Source organism: Labrus mixtus, chromosome 5 (genome assembly GCF_963584025.1).
Source record: "Labrus mixtus chromosome 5, fLabMix1.1, whole genome shotgun sequence".
Lineage (NCBI taxonomy): Eukaryota > Metazoa > Chordata > Actinopteri > Labriformes > Labridae > Labrus > Labrus mixtus.
The window spans coordinates 25,870,889-25,892,244 of record NC_083616.1 but is presented as its reverse complement, the minus strand read 5'-3'; the positions used below and the strand labels follow the sequence as shown (position 1 = coordinate 25,892,244).

Sequence of the window (21,356 nt, the reverse complement as noted above, 5' to 3'; positions counted from 1 at the left end):
ACATTTAGGGATGGAGACCCAGTCAAGACCAAGACATTTAGGGATGGAGACCCAGTCAAGACCAAGACATTTAGGGATGGAGACCCAGTCAAGACCAAGACATTTAGGGATGGAGACCCAGTCAAGACCAAGGCAGGGCGAGACTGAATCAAGACCAAGACCAAGACATACCCGAGACCAGAGTGCTCCGATAATGATACAGAACCAAGACATCTAAGAATCAAGACTGAGACAAGACCATGACATTTAGGGATTGAGACCCAGTCAAGACCAAGGCAGGGCGAGACTGAATCAAGACCAAGACCATAAATATCACTGAAAAATCCTCATCTTGTGTGCAGGGGGCGTGTCACTCACTTAGACCTTAACACTAGGAAGGCTGTAACCGGGGGATAAAAATATAATTATGAATGGACTGAAGTTATTTGTTCTTTTAGAAAGAACATAAAGTTATAGCATAGACACAAAGGGAGACAAAGTAATCATTGAATCAATAAATCATGATTTCAATATCTTTTAGATCAAACTGTTCCGTTTCTGTATTTCACACAGAATGAATGGCGGGGCTGACGGGGGAGGGAAGGGGGGAATAGGTCTTTGAGTTCTCATATCCATACAAACAGTCACTCACTCACCTCATCTCTATTAATACAGACAGAGGCGTGTCCCAACCGGCTCTCTTTCCTGTATGTGCACACTATAGGAACAAAACTCTTTTATCAGTGATTATATGTCGTCATGTGTGGAGTCCCTCAGATTTTGGATCAGGATTTAATTGGTTGTCCTTTTCTGCTGAGTTGGTGACTTGTTGCATATCCTTTTCCCTCTGTTGCAGTACAGCTAGCATACCACACCAGGATGCTGTGGGTAAAAGTGTCTTGGTCTGTATTGCACCACAGAGTCCTGACCTTTCTCTGGAAAGGAGACACACACATAGAGTCTTTCCCACTCATAAAATCAGATCATTTCCACACTGCAATGGCTCCCTTCATGGCCTGCATGTCAGCTGGTTCAGTGAAATATATCTGTTACTTATGACCAAGTTCAGACCCTCAATGGCAGACTCAGTCCTAGTCCCAGTCCCACAGCAGACCCCATCAATCAGTGAGGCATGCATTTCCCATCATACCTGCAGCCTGCCCTCGAGGCGTTAACATTGAGCTCAGGTCTGACCTGAACCTCGGCACAGAGCTCTGTGAACCATAAGCATGACTAAATGAATTCTGGGTAATCTGTCAGATCTTTCATTTCCTCCTGAAGGGTGTTTGTGTTAAATGTGTGAAGACATTGACGATTTACACTATCACTGTTTTCCACTTGTTTACACCAGCGAGAGTGACTGAAACCCCCACCTAAAGGACCATGTTGAAAAAAAAAAAAAAAGGACACATGAGCTTCAATAGCACATGGTTTCATGGTCACATTTCTGATGAATTCCAATGTGGCCGCATGATCTGAAAGATTAATTTCAGCAAACACCAGCTGTTCATTAATTTTTTTTGTGTGTGAGTGTGGCTGTGGAGCCACTTAAATGAACAGAACTGTTAGAAAATGGAAAAATGGAGGCACAATATGTCTGAGTGTCCCGCTAACCAATAACAAGGTTCTCCTCTGATCTTCTCTATCAGGCTTTTAGACATTCATTTACTTCTACAGCAACTCCAGGTCCTACAGGTGTGAAATTTCTCCCAAAATTCCAATTATTCACGGATTAATAGAAACTGTTGAGGTACAAAAAAAAAACGTCCTTCGATTTAATTACCCTTGGGATTAGATGGTGCTACAGTGACTGATGGTGTGAGAGCTCTCGTGCACCTAAATCTGTAGCTGGAAAAGCATCTGAGTGTATCAGTCATCATTTTCTCTCCCTGCCTTCATAACTATTCCTATCCCAGGGTTCCAATTAAAACTCCTCCAGAATCAGACTGTATTGCTTCCACATTAACATCTGCAAGGATTTTTTTTTAAGTGATATGAAAACTTAAAGCTTCAATAAGAATTCGATCTTTGAAAAAAAGGCATCTTTGGGTGCACCCAGAGAATCCTGCTGAAATACAGTATGTGCCACTGTTTTTCAGAGTAATTATTCCTTGGTAGCGTGGAGGGCCTTTGACACAGTAATGAGACCATTGGGCACAGAATTTCACCACTAAAACCATGGCTAATGATCTTAATTTAGGAGGACTGGCAGACACTGGGTGGAGGGTCGAACTCTGCAGCCTGCGTTTAATCAGTCCTCTATATTTAAAAACGTCCTACATGCTAACTGGCACAAAACCTTCAGGAGGTGGCAGACTGTAAAGCATCGTGTCATTAACGTGAGGCCTTGAGCTTGTAGATTTTTTGGATAACGACTCTAATATGGATGTTCCTAGCAACTCATTTCCCGGTTGATTAAATACAAATATACAGTATAGTCAAACTAATCGATGGGTCTGAAGGTACAAAAACTCTCCAAACAGTCGAAATTTAGCAAAAAAAAATAGACACTACTAAAACATATTTAAGTAGCCTGTTTGAATGTATCCTATTGTTCAATAACAAAATGGACTGCTATTGTTGATTTTGTTCCAACATGCATTACTCTTCAGGTAACAATGTTGAGTTGGTTTGCCGAGTGTGTCAAACGTTAGCAGCGCTCACAACGTCAGCCTTAGGTCTTCCTAGCGATGCTTGACTGTGTTGAATTTGGTTTCACACTGGTTAGGTTGAGTTGAGGTTTTCATGCCAGTTTACATTTTCTGCTCCTACAAGATGTTGATTTACATCCAGGCAGTAGAGCCGTGATAGCAGGTTCCATGACCTGGAGCTAGTAGCCCCGGCTAACTGGTGGGTGGCTGCATCACAGCTTAGACTGGTGCAAACTAGCGAAGATGGCTGTGTTTAATCATTTAGTCATCAAATGGTACACATCTCAGTCTATAACCTGTTCTGGAGCTGCTAACTGATACATGTTGGATTACAGTCAGCCGTTCCTAGTCTGGCTTCAATCCTGTGTCTGCCACTTCAGGCAGGCCTTTTCTTAAAAGAGATGACATCATGGAACAATGCTGATCGTCTCACAAGCAAGGATATAAAAAAACATTTTTAACACCACTCAAGTGAAGAAGAGAAAGAGTTGAAGTCATCCCCTCGCTTCTTATGTCACACTCACTCAATAGTCTTAAAATGTGGACGGAGACTAAAAGTGCAGACATTTGCAAGCTGCCAAATGAGGTTTCTCCACGGGGCGTCTGGTCTCATTCTCCTCGACAGCTCAGTAATCTGCGACGACCTTGAACTCCCTCACTGATCCTCCATTTTGAGAGGAGCAAGGTGGCAGACACAGTTCACACATTCAGAGGGTCCGCTGAGCCTGAGACAGAGGACGGCGACAAAGGAGCAGACGAAGTGAAGCAGGACCTGCTCAGTGATGAGCGGATGGAACAAAGATGGATGGACATGGCCTACGATTATAGACATTTAAAATGATAGCAAATAGAAATCAGAAACAGAAAGTTCCCACAAGCAATAGAGAGGATGGTTAAAGAGGGGGGGGGGTGCATGTGGTGCCAGAGAGCATAATGGATTTGCTTCTCTCTCTTCCACAGACAGATTTTTGGAGAGAGAGCTCAAACAGCACACCTCTAGAGTCACACCTGAGTTGGCACCACAGTGAGGGGAGACTATGCTCTTTCCTTTTTTCTGCTTCTAAACCTGAAAGCAGTCACATGTATATTTGTCTGCGATGTGAGCTCTCTCATGGCTTTGTGTTTTATGTTTTGAAGGTCACTTTTTCCCAGAAACATTGCACAACTTTCCAGGTGTTCGTAATGAGCTCATTGATATGCTTATGACTCAGAGATGAAGCCTGACAGAGAAAATGCACGTTCTCTCTCTCTCTCTCTCTCTCTCTCTCTCCTTCGCACCTACAAATCTCAACCTGCTTAGTAAAATATTTTCAATTTTTTTCCGACATGAAACTTTCTCCGACGTCTGTGTGGCTCTCTCTCTCTCTCTCTCTCTCTCTCTCTCTCTCTCTCTCTCTCTCTCTCTCTCTCTCTCTCTCTCTCTCTCCATCTGTGTTTGTCATGGACAGATTTCACTTCTCTCTCTTTCGCTCTCTTTTTCAATCTGTTTCTGTTCCCTGAAGCCTCTCTCCACTCTGCTGTCCTGCTGTGCGCTGATCTTGATGATGTTGATTCTTTGTTTTTTTAGTCGTTTTTTTAAGAGGAGATCAAAGACACAAAGTAAATGAAATGCAAAATTAAAGTGCTCATTTTGCATTCGTTTGCTAACCTCTGTGCCTCAAAACTTTTGCATGTGATGAGTCCATGTTCAGCTTTGTTTTTTATGCATCATAATTAAAAAGACAAACTTGGCTGAGGACATATGTTAGTCCCTGTACCACCTGTTTCTTTTCAGAAAGAGAAGTTTCACACATATTTTCAAGCCTAGCTTTATCTCTCTGGTGCTTTGTTGTGTGTGTTGGATTTCCATCTCAATTCTTATTCCTTTCAGAAACACCCAGAACTCACCACAGCCCTTAGCCTAGTTTTGCTACGGTTATGCATTCAACACCGTACTCCAGCAGTCCGAAACTCCTACAAGGGAGTTCAGACCAACACTTCCCTGTGCCAGAGCCCGACACTGCAGAGCCAGCTAATAGAGCCACAAGCTGCATGGCTAACTGAGATCAATGGCTGACGTTTGGTACACTTAACAGTGATTCCTTTAGCAAAGCTCTCCATCCATTAGAAACCATTAAAGTTGTGGAGATTTTTTTTTTTAAAGATTTAGTTTTGAGCTTTTAGTGCCTTTATTTAGAGACAGAACAATGGAAAGAGTCTGAAATCAGGGAGAGAGAGAATCAGAATCTGAAATACTTTATTAATTCCAGGGGGAAATTGGGTAAGAGAGTGGGGAAAGGAGCCCCAGGTTAGATTTTGACCTTGAGCCGCCTGCTTGGAGGACGATAGCCTCTGTACATGGGGCGCGCGCTCTAACCACTACGCTACCAACGCCTCAGTTGTGTAGAACTGTGTTTTTCCCAGTAGACAATGAGACATGGTCCCTCAGGGACAGTCTGCTCTGACGTTGTCTGCTATCATGATCTTATAATTAATAAGTTAAGTCTCCCTCTCTCTCCAATAATAACCCTGTGTCACTGAGCCTTAACATTAATGTCAAGAATGGATTAGCAGCATTTTTCATTTGCTTGTGTGTTTCTTTTTTATTTGCATTATTATGTAATTGTTGCACATTTTCTGATAGCAAAATTGTTTTGGCTATTTGCAACATTTCTTTCCATGCATTCATGTGGTTGCATGTGTGTTTGAATGTGCAGCCTGTTTCTTCCTATGGAAATGAGTAGCGCTTATCTTCACCTTGTAGCCTTCTGTCATTTTAACCAGTCCAGTCTGTTTCCCCTCAGTATCACAGTCATTCAGACCCTTTGGAAAACCTCCCTGTGCGACATCCACCTGAAGCTTTTCTGCTCCAGTTGTTGTCCTCATGACAACACGAGCTGGTTGCACATCACACACCTGAATAACTTCAAGCAGCTATGATTCACTCCTGAACCTCCCTTCATGATTACCTACGTATGATTAGCCTTTCAACCAAAAGAGGAGCAGTTTGTTGTGTATTTATATTAAAAATGATCTTTTTATGATGTGTCCGGGGAACGGCAACAATACACATCAGACAAGCTGTTTGATGCAAAGTAGATTGAGCTGGAATATGATTATCCTGTGGGAGGACTAAAGTTCACAAACAAGGTTTTCAATACAAACATGCAACACAAAGAATGCATTATGAAAACAACCCATCACAGCAAATGGTAGATTTGGGCTTTTTTGCAGATATGGAAACAAAATGTGGTTCGGCAATTAAAATGTACTCTTTACTGCTAAAATAAACAGAGAAGCACAGGGGAGTGCTGCAACAGAATTAAATCTGCAAATTAGAAAAGTGTTATTGAAGATAAATGGAACCTGCTGCTTTCTTAGTTTTTATTCTGTTTTCTGTTGCTTAGAAATAAACCTGTGACCTTGAGAGATCACAGTCTTAAAGTCTGTAGAAGTAGAAACCTGATCTGATCACAAAGGTATAATTGAAAGATCATTGTTATGAAGCTTGTGTTAATTTAGAATATGTCTTTATGATTACATTGTCAGGATAATATCAGTGAATAAGACATCAGGTCATGTAAAGCAAGCAGTGAACATTATTCATGTAATTAGCAACTTGACTAGCTTTGTGTTGCCTGCATTTTGGACCCACTGTTGTTGCCGTGTTGCTAAGCAACGAGAGGCAAACAGGCTAAGCACTGAGGATGTAGATGAACATATAGTTTCTGTTCTTGTAAAAAAAAGAGATTGAGAAAACAAATGCACACAAGACGACATAATAGAAGTTCTGGTTTACATTTTTCAGCGGCAACGCAAAACCTCATGATGAAAAATGCAGCTCAACAAAGAGAAGATGAAAAGGGAATGCAGAGAAATAATAATTTTTCTGCCAGATCCTATTAAGGGTGGCATCTTAGTTTTGGCTCACTGATCCATCTCTGGTGATCCGTCTCTCCAACATCTGTCTCCAATTACTCCTCTTTTCCACTATCACATCTCTCATCGGCTTAACGGGGTCTGAGCAAAGATTTGCATACAGCGTGGCAATAGGCGATTAATTTCAGTTTTTTTGCTTCTCCATCCTGAAGAAACAAAGAGGCCTTATGACAGCTGAGGGTAATTAAACAGAGAAAACAGAGGAGAGGGAGTGAAGAAGTTGTCATATTGCATCTCAGGGGACGGAGGCAACTGTTGCCACTAGAGCAAGCAGTGGGACAGAAGGCCTCATGAGGGACTGAAGCCACCTGTGAGCCAGAGTTATGTCTTAGATTTGGCCATGAGCATCTTTATGTTTATGATTATTGAAGGAAGAATGATTGATCACTGATCAAAAGAGACTGATGGGGGAAAAAATCTGGATTGTGCGAGGGAGAAAACAAAACTGCATGTGTTTAAACTATATATCAAATGCTTTATTAAAGACCATTTGAATGTTTTCATGGTGCTTTAAGTATTATATATCTTCATTAGAAAACCCATTATATTTGTGCAACTGAATAAAAAAAACTATATACACAATAGTAATTAAGGACTTTGCAGAATCTAAATTTCTTGTTTTTCTGGAATCTGCACCAGTAAGGAAATCCATCCAGTATTGCTGTATGTGTGCACTGGATTGACAGTCAAGGTCTTTCTAACCAGAATCAGAATCATAAATACTTTATTAATCCCAGGGAGACCTTTGGTTGTTACAGTTGCTCTTAAACACAAAATAGCAGTAGGACATGTAGAAATATAGAACATAGAAATAAAATGGAACTAATAGAATAAGTACCAAGTGGGAGTATCTGAAGAATAATAAGCTGTGTACAGTACATAGCACAGGGAATTGAATATAGAAACAATATTTAGTATACAAAGTACCTGTTTACAAAATGTGCTGAGTTAAAAAGTGTAGATGTTGCACGGTGTACGTACAAGGCTCCAGCTTTGTTTCAGTTTTGCACACGTGTCTGGACAGATTGTTGACCTGTTTGCGGACAGATTGCACAGTTGAAGTAAACACAAACATATTCAAGTGGAGAAGTTTCCAGTTGTCGTGGTTAAATTAGTCCAGGTTTAATAGTCCAGACAATTTTCAGACTAAGTGTCTGACTCTCAAAGAGAGGAGTTTTAGAGTTTGATGGCCACAGACAGGAATGACCTTCATCTTTCTATCCGTCTATGTAACAAAAACATGTTAGTTTGCACCCGCACAAATATATCTGTTTCTCTATTTTGATCAAAGCTTGAACGTTTTGTGATATTTTTGTGATTACATATTAGGGATGTAACGCTGCATTGCTAAACAGTCACAAATTGTTACATTAAAGGGACAAATTAAATCGGTAGGATGAAAAATGAACAACACCCTTTTTTTAAACAGCAGGGAGTGCTATTTGCATTTAAAATCTCATGTGTGACGTCATCACGTGTCTTAAATCTATAGCTGAATTGAGGGGTACAAGGCGGCTGGAGGTCAAGATTTTGCAGTTGAGAATTCACCGCCGGGTCTTTCCTACACAAAGACGATACCTGGGCAGCCGGCCTGCTTTCCATCACCTGTGTTGTATCCAGGAGTCAGTGGGTGTTCCAGGTCTTACAACAGACACCCTCAGCGAAGGGGATCCGACAGAGGATGATCAAGCCTCGGCCTGTGTCCAAGTGGCACTCTTCTTCTGACCCCCTTGGTCCCCCCTTCTCAGCCAGAGCCATCTGGAGGCCCCCGTTGTTGTTTATGTCCCCTCTCCTGTAAGCTCCTCTTATACCTCCATAGGCATTGCACAGGGAATGACTGGCAAACCATCTGCAGCCCACCTCAATTAGCATGCACCTGGATCTCCATCCATTCCTGCAGCAGTTCTCCACCAGCTCCTCGTACTTGGCTTTTCTACCTCTTGCATGCTTTCTCGATGCTCTCTTCTTGGGGCACAGTAAGCTTGAGAAGAATGAGTGGTGGTCTCCACACGCACAGTCTTCTTATGTCACTGTATGAATGATTTTATGCAGTGGGGTACCTGTTGTGTGAACAGACAGGTACTCAGTCAGTGAAAATGCAAGCTGCTGATTTTCTCACTTCTCATTGTCTTCATACATTTCTAAGACAAATTGTCCTGAAACAACCTTCATCCTGTATGTATGCAGTGTGATGCATTAAAGGGGGGAGGTGCCACCTCTCTTCTGTGCTCTGATTGATTTTTTTTGCACCCAAACAGATCCTCATTCAGATCTTTACGTGTCTGCAGAAAGCCGACAATTATGCAGACTTGGGGGAACATTTGGCCGGGGAGCAGCCTCTCATTGTAATGCTCTCTGATTTGTCAAATAAGTCTCGACCAGAGGCAGCATCGAGCATGTGGGATGCAAGTTAAAAAGACAGCGAGGAAGTGAGCTGGCTTTAGAAAGTGTTGAAGAGTCTGTAAAGGAGTGGTTTGTGTGTGTGTGTGTGTGTGTGAGTGAGAGTAAGCGAGAGCGTAAGAGACATGTAATAATGTTGATGAATAGTGAAAAGTTGTAGATCTTTTGGTGTTCGTGGCTCAGATGTAAGATGGTTGAAGTAGATTTGAGTTTGTCTGTGGGCTGTTGCTCTTTTCTCTCTTTGAATGTCTCACATCAACCTTTCTCTCTCAAAGTCAAAGGAGAGTGACGCAAGGAAACACATGCAGAGTTTAAAGTGTGGAGTGGCACTGCAGGCCTTTTTTCTGTACTTTATTCTCTTCTCTACCAACCTAAATGTCATTAGGCATCAGCTCCACGTTCAGTCTATGCAACGTCAAATGTCAGAGTTAGAATCAGTTTGTTATACAGGTTGTCATGGCACCAGATTATTTTCTTTGAAACTAGAAAAAATAAAATATAAACTGATATGGTTTTGGTTACCAACATTTATAATTTATTGTTTTTAATAAATCAAAAAAGATTGCAGACAAACTCCTGCACAATGTCTAAATTACACAAACACAATGGCAATGCTTCACTCCCGAGATGTGGCCAAAGTTATGACACATTATTTCAAAGCTCTGTTAAATACTTGATTCTGAAAACAAATCTTAAATCTGATTGGTCAATTATGCAAAGCAACGGTCTGTTGTTTCTTGACAGATCACCGTTGTTAAGAACAATTCCCCATCACTATAAACGTAAGATAAACTATAATATATATTATATATAACTGTAAACTATAATAACCTAAGGAAAGCACATGGTTGCTGGGGTTACCACCGCTCTTCTCTCAGACTCTGGAGGACTAACTATCTGTGTCCCATTCCAGCGGCCGCAGCCTTCGAAGGGCGTGGTCTTCTTGGTCTAATATCAATCAGCGGAAAGAAGTTAATTTGGTGTTGGTCTGTTTGCTGGAGGAGAAAAAAGAAAGGAGAGGATAACAACAGGAGGGGGAAAAAAAGGCTAAAAGACACAACAACTGCAGGATATGACAGAGGAATCCACAAAACATGAAGATGTCACATAAACAAACATGAAAACTACTGAAGTGTTTTAAAGAGTGGCGGAAGGTCGAGAAAATGTCAACAGACTCTGACAGTGAAGAGGCAGGAAAAGTCTTCCAGTTGCTGCTCTGATTCATGCCGATCTATTCACCTTGTCTCACTCGTAGGGTCTCGCCTCGCCATCAGTTTAATGTGATAATAACAGCTGGGTTAAATCATGTTATGAAGGCTACTGAGTTAACCGTTGCTATGGACGCAGCTCTATGTGTTTAGCGGAAGAAATAAACAATTTTTAAATCAATTAAAGAATTTCCAAATCAATATTTGGTTTCAAATGATTGACATGATAAGTAAGTAGTCATGTAATAAGCAGGAGATTGTAGAGTGAGCAGGAACCCCTTCAGGCTGAGAAAGACCCCGTCCTGCCTACACTGTCAGGGTTCCAGTCCACCATAACAACCAGCTCACTATCCATTATCTATAACTAAATGTTTTATTTATCAGATTCTTAACAGATATGTACTGTGTACTGTGAAGCATGCACAGCCACTAATCCATGTAGATAACATCACGCCTCTATAACCAAATAATGCTCGAGTAGAAACAGGCTAAACATCCTCCTTTATTACGACCATGAGTCTGCCACTGAAGTTTTTACTGTTCTGCAGCCACTTTATCAGTTTATTCCCACCGGAGAGAACAAAGCAGAGCCTCCCGCGTGTAAAAACGTTTCACTTCCACTGCTTAGAGGCTAAATACTGAACATTTAGGAAACTGACTCCACACTGGGGGACGATTTGTTATGTGCCACTTTAAAAGTGTTTGTAATCTAACAAGTCATTTATGGATGAGGAGGGAAAAAAAGAGGCTTTTTGATTAATTTGAGTTGAAACTCAGAGTGAGATAAAGAATCTACTTTTTGCATGTTGGATGCCCTTGAAGGGATGATTCTGAGAGAGAAAATGTTGGAGATGGACAGAAAGAGAGAGAGAAAGAGAGGCCCCTGCAGTAGTTTATTCGTTTTTGAAGTTTCAGCTTGGCTCCACTCTGAAGCCAAAGTGTTTGAACTATGGAGGAGATAGAAGCACCTCTTGAAACCTGCCCAGACACTCACTGAGCAGCTTCTCTAATATAATTGGAAAGCGTCGTCTGGAGAGAGTTTGAAAAGTCAGACTGTGTATGAAGTCGACTTCTAAGAGGACAGTGATGTAGGTGGCTTTCTGTCCGTGGAGTAGTCTGAAGTTGACCCTTGACCTTTTATTTATTCACATGTTTTGCCTCCGTTGGCTGATCAAGAAGGAAGAAGACTGACCTAGTTTTAAAAACTTTGTTTTTCAGTTTAGACTCTGTGAACAGCCCAGCTCTTACAAAAGTTAATGCAAAGAAAACTTAACTGAAAAATCACATAGCCTTGTTCAAATGAACAGTTTTGAAATAAGGTCTTTACGAAGGTCCACTTTTTTACTGGACAAAAATTTGGTACAAATCTACAATGGCATAAAAAAAGATCTTCCTGTTGACTTCATAAGATATTCAAGATTTTCTGTAAAAAAAATCTGCCTTTGAGCAACCAAAAATACACTTATTACTACATTTACTAATGTACAACAAAATGTCATTATTATTATTATTATTATTATTATTATTATTATTATTATTATTATTATTATTATTATTCCTTTACTATTATTCCATAGTTCAACGACATGCTTGTGAGGTTATTTGTTTTTTCTTAATTATATGTCAGCTTTGTGATGGACCAGCTTGCTGTCCAGGGTGTACCCTGCCTGTCACACTCTGATGGATGAGATGGGACTGACCCCCCCCCCACTGCCCTGAACGGGATAGGCAGTTAAAATAATGTGAGGGATGGTAGTGTTTTTTCAACTTGATCAAATTTGTTGCCATATTAGGAGTATGGTCAAGAAAGGGAAAAACGCAGACGCATATTGAGACATTCATTGATCCTGTCAAGCTGATCAAACTGTTAGGATTATTGTTTGCAGACAGGATGGTCTGGTGGTTTTTACCTTTATCTATTGAGCTATAGCAGATTCTTTCCTCAGTTAAAAGCTATTCAGATGTTGTTTAGATGAATTAAAGAGTTTTGAATAAATGTATTAACACAGGTAGGTAATACAGTAAGTTCCATCTGAGTATTCTGATTGGACAACAGGAGTACCTTGAATGCTCATATATAATAAACCTCAACGGGGGCTTTTCACAAAGTGTATCCCTCCGCCTGAAACTAAAACAGTGTGCAGGAGTTTGCTTGCATTGTTTAGTAACTTATAAGCAGAAAATACCCCAATATCAAGTGTGAAGGACTTCTATTTTTGCTGCTTTGGTATCAAAAGAGGTTTCATTATTGTTTGACTTCTTTCGTATCAAAGTTTTTTTTTTAAATCTGGTATCATGACAACCCTGCTGTGACTATCTTCAGCACTCAGCCTGTGGTCTCATGAGTACCAGCAGTGCTGATATTCATTTCAACATCCCTCAATATTTTGTGATATCGCTTAAATAAAACATCTCTCATCATATCATTCAACCAAACCACTTTTATCAGATGTTTTTTTCTCTGGTTAGTTTCCTCTTTGAATTACATTTGGAATGGTATTCTTATTTTACAGATTTATTATTCACTTTTTTACCTTTGACCTCTTTTTGTTTTTGTTATGCTAATTCTGATACCCGTCTGTGTTGACTGTGCCCCACTGAAGAACAGTGTTGTATTCACAGGACGGTGTGCAACGTGTTGACATTCTACTCACAACTGTTCTGCTTTTAGATTCAGGAATAGTAATAGAGAAAGATAACGAGTTTCTTTTTAACTGCTCCCTGGTTCTGACTTGTTGTTCTCATTTTCCTGGAAAAGAAAAAAACTGAAATCAGAGCTGAAGCAGAATATATCCGTGGATAACGCTTCTGCATGGTTATGTCTTCTTTAAATGAGCTCCAGCATCACAAAAAAAACCTTTAACACTGATAAACAAGACATAGAGAATAACACTGAAGGACAACAGAATCAGGACATTTTTCTGTCCTTCCATGGTTAGCAAGGATGATGGAATGAGTGATGGGTGGGGAAAAAAAGAGGTAGGAGAAGGACAGAGATTCTGAGGTGGATTTTAATTTGGTTATTTTGGATTTGAACTGGGCTGGCAGATTTATGAGAGAGGAAAACAAGGTCCGATGCCATGATTGGGATGCATCTGTGGATGTTTCATGCTGTGAGTGTGTGTTCAGCGAGGAGCCGATGTGTGTCCGTTGTTGTGTTTGTATGCAATTCTGGGTGTGTGACTGGGATTGAAAATTGTTGCCAGAGTGTCAGTCAGGGTGTCTGTGGAAAATAGGTTCAGATAATTACCTTGGCAGAACTAGAGTCACAACCCTGGACACAGAACAGAAGTAAAAAATGTGTGGCAGTTTGTGTGTGTGTGTGTGTGTGTGTGTGTGTGTGTGTGTGTGTGTGTGTGTGTGTTGTGTGAGGGATGAGATGCAGCAGTTATTACCGGGTGAGGGAGGGAAATGTTGCCTGCACACACACTCTGCATGTGCGTGATAACCTAATCTAGCAGTGCAGACATTTTAAAGCAGGTTTAGACCCAAGAGTGAAAGCATTTAATGAAGAGTTCACTTGAGGAAAGTCCCACAAATACAACCACAGTTATTATCTGCAGGACCTAAATATTTAATAGCAATGCACCTGCAGATAAAAACCTGCTGAACAGTTCTCTGGATGCTTTTTAATGATAGTGCAGAGAGTGCAATAACTGTTCTCTTGTCCCCAATTGTTATGAAGATAGGGAGCTTTAATGGTACTCTAAAATGCTCCTTTAAAGTTTATGTTTAGCACCAACAATGCCTCCTGAACAAAGCCCTCTGGTGGGCTGTTTTCATAAAGAGTCTTTTTGGATTTGAAGCTTTTGTTTGAGAGTTGAGCAGAGACGTTACAGTGAGAGACAAGCTGTTTTTCTTCTATTGTTGGACGTCCCCTCCTCTGAGAGAAAGCTACCTTATTTTAGATTTGATCAACCCAGCAGATGCAATAGCCGGCAATAAAAGCAGACTGGAAGATATCAGGAGGAAAATCTTCCATCTCTGCGGAGACAAAAGTTTTCTAATCTGTTTCCTGTTTTTGTTGGTTGACCTTAAAGCTTCAGTGATGAGATTTTCACTCTGTCATGAAACAGACTGAATTTTTAGACCCTCGACTCTGTGTGACCATAAAAAGCTAACAAGGCCAAACGACAAAGATTTGATTTTGTAATGCCTGAAAAAGCAGCCGCAGGGTAGGTGTCGGGTAAAATGAGTTTGCTGCCAAAACAGCCTTTATTTAATTTTTTCTTGGCAAAGATTTGAGTGACATTTTTGTCAAAAAAAAAAAAAAGACAGGATAGGATATTTGTTAAAAAAAAAAAAAAAAACACACTTACATATGTATACAGGACAAAATGAGAGAGGTACCGATTGTCCAAGGGGGTCTCCTAAATCAACACAAACAAAGTTCCTCACAGGAGCTTCAAAGTTATGGAAGGAACTTGTATTATTGTTTTATTTGTTTGTAGTTTCTCTGCTTCTGATATAGTATGCAGAAACTACAAGATGACAAAAGCATACAAAGTGTGGTATATAAATGAAATTGTTTGAAGTCGTAGCCGCACGCTGTAACAACTCCCTTGTTAGTATCCCATAAGAAAATATTCTGCAGGAAACAGGAAACAATGAATGAAATGGTTTATTTGTAATGTTGAGGATTTGGGTTTAAAAAATTGCTTATGATTGCCTAAATTTTTGGCTGGACCATGTTTTACCTAACCCTAGCGGGTCCCCCATGCACCTGGGCCCCACAAATCTTCAACCCCAACCCCCTTATGAGCGGCCTGGATTATGAATAGTCTCCCACATAAGGAGGTCTTGTTTAAAGAGGAAAGGTGTTGCCACTGGAAGCATTGTTACATATTTGTTTAATAGCACAAGATAATATCTGTGTGCAGGCCACCACAGGTGTACGGGGAATATTATTTAAAGTAGAAACATGAAGACTCTATCGCGGGGTGTCAGAGGTGCATGTAAACAGTTTAACCGGGATAACACCTTAATTGGAGCATGGCCCTATGCCAGGTTACGTTGTGCATGCAAATGCAGTTTGGAAGCACAGAGAGCTGCCTTGCCCAGATAATCCCACTGAGCCCTTACAGAACTACAGAGCTCATCCATCTTGTTTTCCAGGGACCCTACATTTCCCAGAGCGACAGAAAAAAGTAGAATTTAGATCTCTGTTCATTTTTCTTTCCTTTTTGTTGTTTGGTCTGCGGTAGGCTGTGGACGTCAGAGATCTGAGCTATGAGTGTCAGACAGGCAGAAGCATTGTTGATTCATATGAAAAGAAATACCATGAATAAAGAGAAGAAGAAGAAAAAGAGTGTTTGGACATTGCTTAGTGTCTTGGGCAGATAAAGAGAATACTCAAGGCTTTCTCAGACCACTCTTCTCATGTTTTTTTATTCCCAGCACTTTCAAACATGCAAATCTTTTCGTGTGCGCTGCTTAAATATTCACTACCATGATCACAATCGGCTGCAGCACAGCCACAGAGGCGAGCTGGCCTTCAGCGCATCACTTTTATGGTGTGCCCCTCCCTCTCTCCAACATGTTTTTGTGTTCAGTAATTAATCAAACTTGAGCCAGTATTAAACGGAAGCTCAGCATGTGGAGTGCTTGTTCTCCTACATCAAATGAAGTGTTCCCAATTCACAGAGACATTGAGTCTGTTTATGAAAACAGAGCTGCTGCTGCAGGCGAGAGCGTTCCCCCTCACAGGCTGCAGCTTCATTTCCATTGTGGAGACTATTCCTTTTTATGTGATTGGATGATATGTTGGCTTTGCTATAGTTACTTTTTACTGAGTCTGGTTTACATGGATGAACACTCTGAGAAAACACATTGCACTCAAAGTTTTATTGTCATGTGATGGAGACTGGTATATTTGAATCCATCTCCAAGTCAGGTAATGAAATGTCAGGACCAAAACCCAAGGCTCTACATTTCTCCTATACCAAACTCTGGTATCTCCAATGCCATTCTCACCAAACTCAAACTGATATATTCCTAGTGAGCACTAACTGTGATATCAACAATCAGGTTGGTGCGCCCCAAAACCTTTTCTCAACCATTTTTCAACCAGCTAAAATACTGTAACAACATTAAAATGTCACTAAACTAATTGTGTTGTAAAAATTGATAAATTACTCATTTTAGGTTTACAAGGAGGACAGAAATTCATGATGTAGCCGTATTTTTTAAATCTCATTTTGCAGTGGTTGCTGAAATTACTTAAACGCTGTTTTACTCTTGATACAAAAACCATTATGCTGCACTTTATTGTCCATGTGGAGAAGGTTCAGAGTAGTTCAGAGGCATCGTAAAGCGACTTTCCTCAGATGAAGAATAAATAATACTGCACGTGTTCGAGTGCTCAGGATGTGTAGCTATGACTACAAAGCAGAAAGATGTGGATTGATACCTGGATGAAGGGATGTCTTTAAAGAGGAGGTGAGCGAGGGACTTTGATGTTCTCGTGAAGGCAGACACAAGTTTCGAATTCAACATGCACTGCTCAGTAATTCAATCACTGTAGCTGCAATTTCTGGGATGTGACTGTAAAATCACAAACAATATGTTAATGTGTGACACAGTTCCTGGTTAAACTGGGTCTAAACAAAGATGTTTATGCAAAGTCTACAAATAGTTAATAAAATAACTTTGAATGTAATTTTAGCGAGGGCCGTAGACATTTTATCAATGGAAAAAATGCTTACTGTTTTTTTTTTTTTTTTAAATGAAGATACCAATGAAGAATTTGATGTTTCTCACATCCTGTGCTGTATATTTAAAATATGAACAGTCCGTCTGTAGCAGATATCCTATCACAACATAAAGACAAATACATGCATGGACAATGTGCATTACTCTCTTTATTCTCACTAATCGTCTTCACCTCATGTTCACTTTATAAAACCTTTAATACTTTTTGATAGCCTTTCTTTCATGTGCTCAAACTTGTATCATGTTAATCAAGTCTGTGTCGCAATAATTCTTCTCTGTCTTTGCTCTTAAAAGTCAGCAGCACATCGGGGCTGTTTACTTCTGTTTGTGTTCTCTCCCTTAAAGCCTCGCCTGGCTCCAAATGTCAGCTCAAATGTCGCCTCACCACCCCCTGAAAAAAAAACAGCTAAATCAGTGTATACTGATGCTGTTAGGGGGTTTGTTCTCATCAGTCTTTGTTTTCACTGCAGTAAAAAAAAAAGGCCTCAATTGTTGACAAAAAAATCCACTATTGAGACGCAATACACACTCATATACAGACTAAAGGTTTACGTAATAATGTAAAAGTCTGAGGAAGAGGATGTTGGCTCGAAACGTCTCTTATTCATGAATCCTTCAAACACGAGCTTCTTGGTGTTTGTATCTTGTTTGCTTCTCTTGACCTATTCATGTTTTTGGATCCAGCACCCTCTTCGGGATGTGCATTTCTTTTTTTTTTTCGATTTTTCATTGATGCTGTTAAATGTTGGGAAAAAATGCTCAGTTGTTACTGTTGTCTTTTCTTGCATTTGACTGAAACCTCTCCTAACTTGACCAAAGTTTTTATAAAGCTGATTGATAAACACTACCATGAAAACAGTTTTCATTCTTAATGTATGGTATGGACCCATTTATCTCCGAGATGGGGCGGCGGGGGTCACAATTTCTCACAGAATGATCAAAGGATGTTTGTTAGCTTGATGCTAACACATCAATAATTGCCTCTAACAGGCTAACAGGATACACATGATTGTGGTAATATAACTTAAGAAACAATTAAAAAACTTTAACAATTAAAATGTATTGTTTTTTAGGTGAAGCTATGTTAGTTTGTTAACATCTCTACAGTCTGTAACGCAACATTTGTGTCATTGGTCAAAAGCCTGCAGGCTGAATGAATGAATGAAATGATCAGCAAAAATTAAAGGGGGCTGTGCCATGACACCTGTCAATCACGTACTCTACAGCAGTGAATGGATGACGATGCTGCAGTTCTCAGGCTGTAAATAAAAAGCCCATTTAGAGATATTTTATTTTTCTTCTTACTTTTTTGTCCAGTTGCTACACGAGGTTACACCAAGATATAAAAATCTGTTTCTTCCTGCCAGCTTATTTTACACTTTCCCACTGTTAGAATGCTAACACCTAGCTTACAAAGGGTCTTTATTCTAAAGTATTAAGAACTCAGTGAACTAACATGAAAGCTTATAAACATAAAGCATGAAATGAACAGAGCTTTTGTTGTGTTTTCAATATGACATCAGAGGTCACTGCGCACACATTGCTCTGTTCAGCCTTTTCCACCTCAATGTAGCGATAGAAAAAAAAGGTGTCCCTAATGTTCAATTGTGAGCTGGTGAAACAGATTTTTTACTAATTAGAGCCATTATGAAAAACCATAAAATTATTTTTCTCGTAATAAAGTGTTCCTTCCACTCTTTTTAAGGCTGGAGAGAGCAGAATGAACCATTCTGATGCTCTGCAGTGAGTTATGGCAGGCACACACACACACACACACACACACACACACACACATACACACACTCTAATGCACGTAATGCACACCCTAAACACACACACGCACACACGCACACACACACTTCAGAGGACTACAGACTGTGAAATTACCCAATCAGAGAGTCTTGTCGGTTCTCAGACATTAGTCATCACACATAGGCCAACTGAGGTGATACACACATACACACACATACCCACACACACACACACATACATACCCACACACACACATACCCCCCCCCCCCCCCCACACACACACACACACACACACACTACAGATAGAGGGGTTTGAACATTTCATAAAGGTCTATTAAAGTTAATGACACACAAGTCCAAAAGTAATGTGTTAGAAGAGTGTGTGTTGGTCTGTGTGTGTGTGTGCGGAGTTGAGTGAATTGTCAGGGGGTGTCAGCATGTGAATATCACAGCTAAATTGTTTGCGCACAACTTTTCACCCTCTGTGAAAACGAAGATTTATTGAATGTTAACAATAAGCCAAGTTATGACGAGGCACCTTAATTTCTATAAAACAAACTGTGAACTTCTCCCTGACGCTCCGGTTCTTCTCCAGCGCTCGCACACTCACACTCAAGCATATCTAGTTGCAAAGCACAGAGTGCATTACAGATGAGGCAATAGTTGAAGAGTAGAGTTGCTTTGCGTAAAGTTTACCTCCCTACACAAGACATGAGCTGTTTTCACACAAATTGACTCTTGAATATGTACAGCAAATTTCAGGCAGAGTGTCCCTCAAATCTTTTTGGGTTGAACGTTCACACCTCACAGCAGGAGGCTTAGACGGGGGGGAGTCTTTGAAGGCTGGATTGACATGCAAAAAGAAAGACGATGTACTGTAGGAAGGGAGCAGGTCATGCATAAATGATGACGGCGGTGGTTGTGGGGACAGCGCAGTCCAATGGTGGCGGCTTGGGTTCTCACGATACTAATTTTAAGACTTTTATATGAGACTAGTTTAAATCCTCTCTTCTGCCCTGCTGCTTCTGGTTAAAAATAACAAAGAGTGTATCGTTTTAAACATGTGGTATGGAAATGTATCAATATATTGAATTGAATCAAAAGAGTATCAAACATTTTAACAACCTTCATTATTTGTTGAAGTCAGATAAACAAAGACTCAGGGATGGTTCTGAAACAGAACAGATCTGAAATAAAAGCTCAAAGAATAGATGAATTTTAAATATTGCCGCAAGTAAACGTCTGTTTAAACAAAGTGTGGCTCTAAGTAACAAAATGAAAATAGAGATATAACTACACAAGTGGTAAAATATTCCTTTACCTGTTTTTTTAACAGATGTAAGAGAGAATATTTGAATCAGGGCATTTGTGGATTTCATTCTTAAAGCCTACGAGGATATTGAAGATATTCATTGTTAACCTGAGAGGTTTTTAAACGTCACCTGTTTAACACGTCTGTGTATCTAATCATAATAACTCTGTGTGTCTTGTTTTCTTCTAGGTGAAGTACGGGCGGTTCGGCTTTGTGTGGGACGCAGCAGTGCTGGAGTACGTCGCTAATAATGACGAGGACTGTTCCTTCTACACCGCCAGCAACAGCGCACCAGACCGTGGATACGGTATCGCCATGCAGCACGGCAGCCCCTACAGAGACATTTTCTCCCAGAGGTAGGAGTCACGACAGCAAACAACAGGCAGCGGCGTCTTTCACAGCTCTTTGGTTGTCAATCGAAGGCCGACTGATTTACATGCACGTTGTTTGAGCTGCTGTTTTTGTTCCATACCTCTGTCATAGCGTGTTCAGTTTTACTTTTAAATATCCCTTTAGAAACGAGACTCTGAAAAATAAAGTTAAGGGATATTCTCCAAGTTCAGGAGAGGTCATGTAAAGTTTTTACAGCTCCAATTCCATTTCAGCCAAATGAAAACGGCCACTCCCATAAAGTTTACCCCTCCTGCTGTTGGACAAACATCCTCTGTGGGTCAGACCCAGATTAAATTGTACATATCTTGCAGTGGAAAGAGGAGACCGCACTTTCACAATATGTGTGCAGCTTGGTCTCTTTAGCTCAGTGTGAACTATGAGCTCACTTTGAGCTCACTTTGAGCTCACTTTGAGGTTAAACAGGTCTGACAACCTCAACAGTAGGCAGTGTGTTGCATCCAAACGGATCACAGCTGTTTGTCTTGCTGCCGGAGCAAACACTGGGGCTTTTGTTACTTCATAGTGTCTCATGCATTTCTGCATTTGTACACTTCAGTCTGTAGCTATCTCTTGATCTCTGATCTGCTGCATGTGATGTGTACTCTCATCCTGACAGCGCTCAAGTGAGTCCACATGTAGATGATGATCTGGATGGGGATGGGACACTTTTTATTGTGCAGTCGAGTCATTACAGATTTGACTCAAGTCTCACCATTGTGGACAAAGTTTATTCTTGTAAGGAGCCAGTGAGAGCAACTTGTCAAGAAAACAAACACTCCCATACCGGCCCTCCAAAGTGAGCCACACTGCCTCTAAACAAGTGGACAAAGTGTGTGCGTATGTACTTGGTGAGCCTCTGGCAGCCCCAGACAGATTTAACCCCTGATTCTCATCATAATATACTTTGTCATATCATAGTCATGACAAAGTAATAAATACAGACTTCTTTAACTGATAAGTGAGTTTTTGAACACCGTGGCACAGTTACCACCAACTCTCATCAGTTACTTAAGTGTTCACTCTTACTGAATG

The 21,356-nt window shown here is 40.5% G+C and overlaps 1 protein-coding gene across 4 annotated transcripts in view; it reads left to right on the top strand.

Annotated features, from left to right (window-relative positions):
- grid2 (glutamate receptor, ionotropic, delta 2) overlaps window positions 1–21,356 on the top strand; it is a 510,900-nt gene that overhangs the window by 454,232 nt on the left and 35,312 nt on the right. For all 4 annotated transcript variants that reach the window (XR_009673135.1, XM_061038830.1, XM_061038832.1 and 1 more), the window contains exon 14: window positions 20,121–20,287. Coding sequence is in view for 3 of the 4 variants with exons in the window: in XM_061038830.1 (XP_060894813.1) it covers window positions 20,121–20,287 (167 nt within the window). In the remaining variant the exon portion in view is untranslated. The remainder of the gene's footprint in view (window positions 1–20,120; window positions 20,288–21,356) is intronic.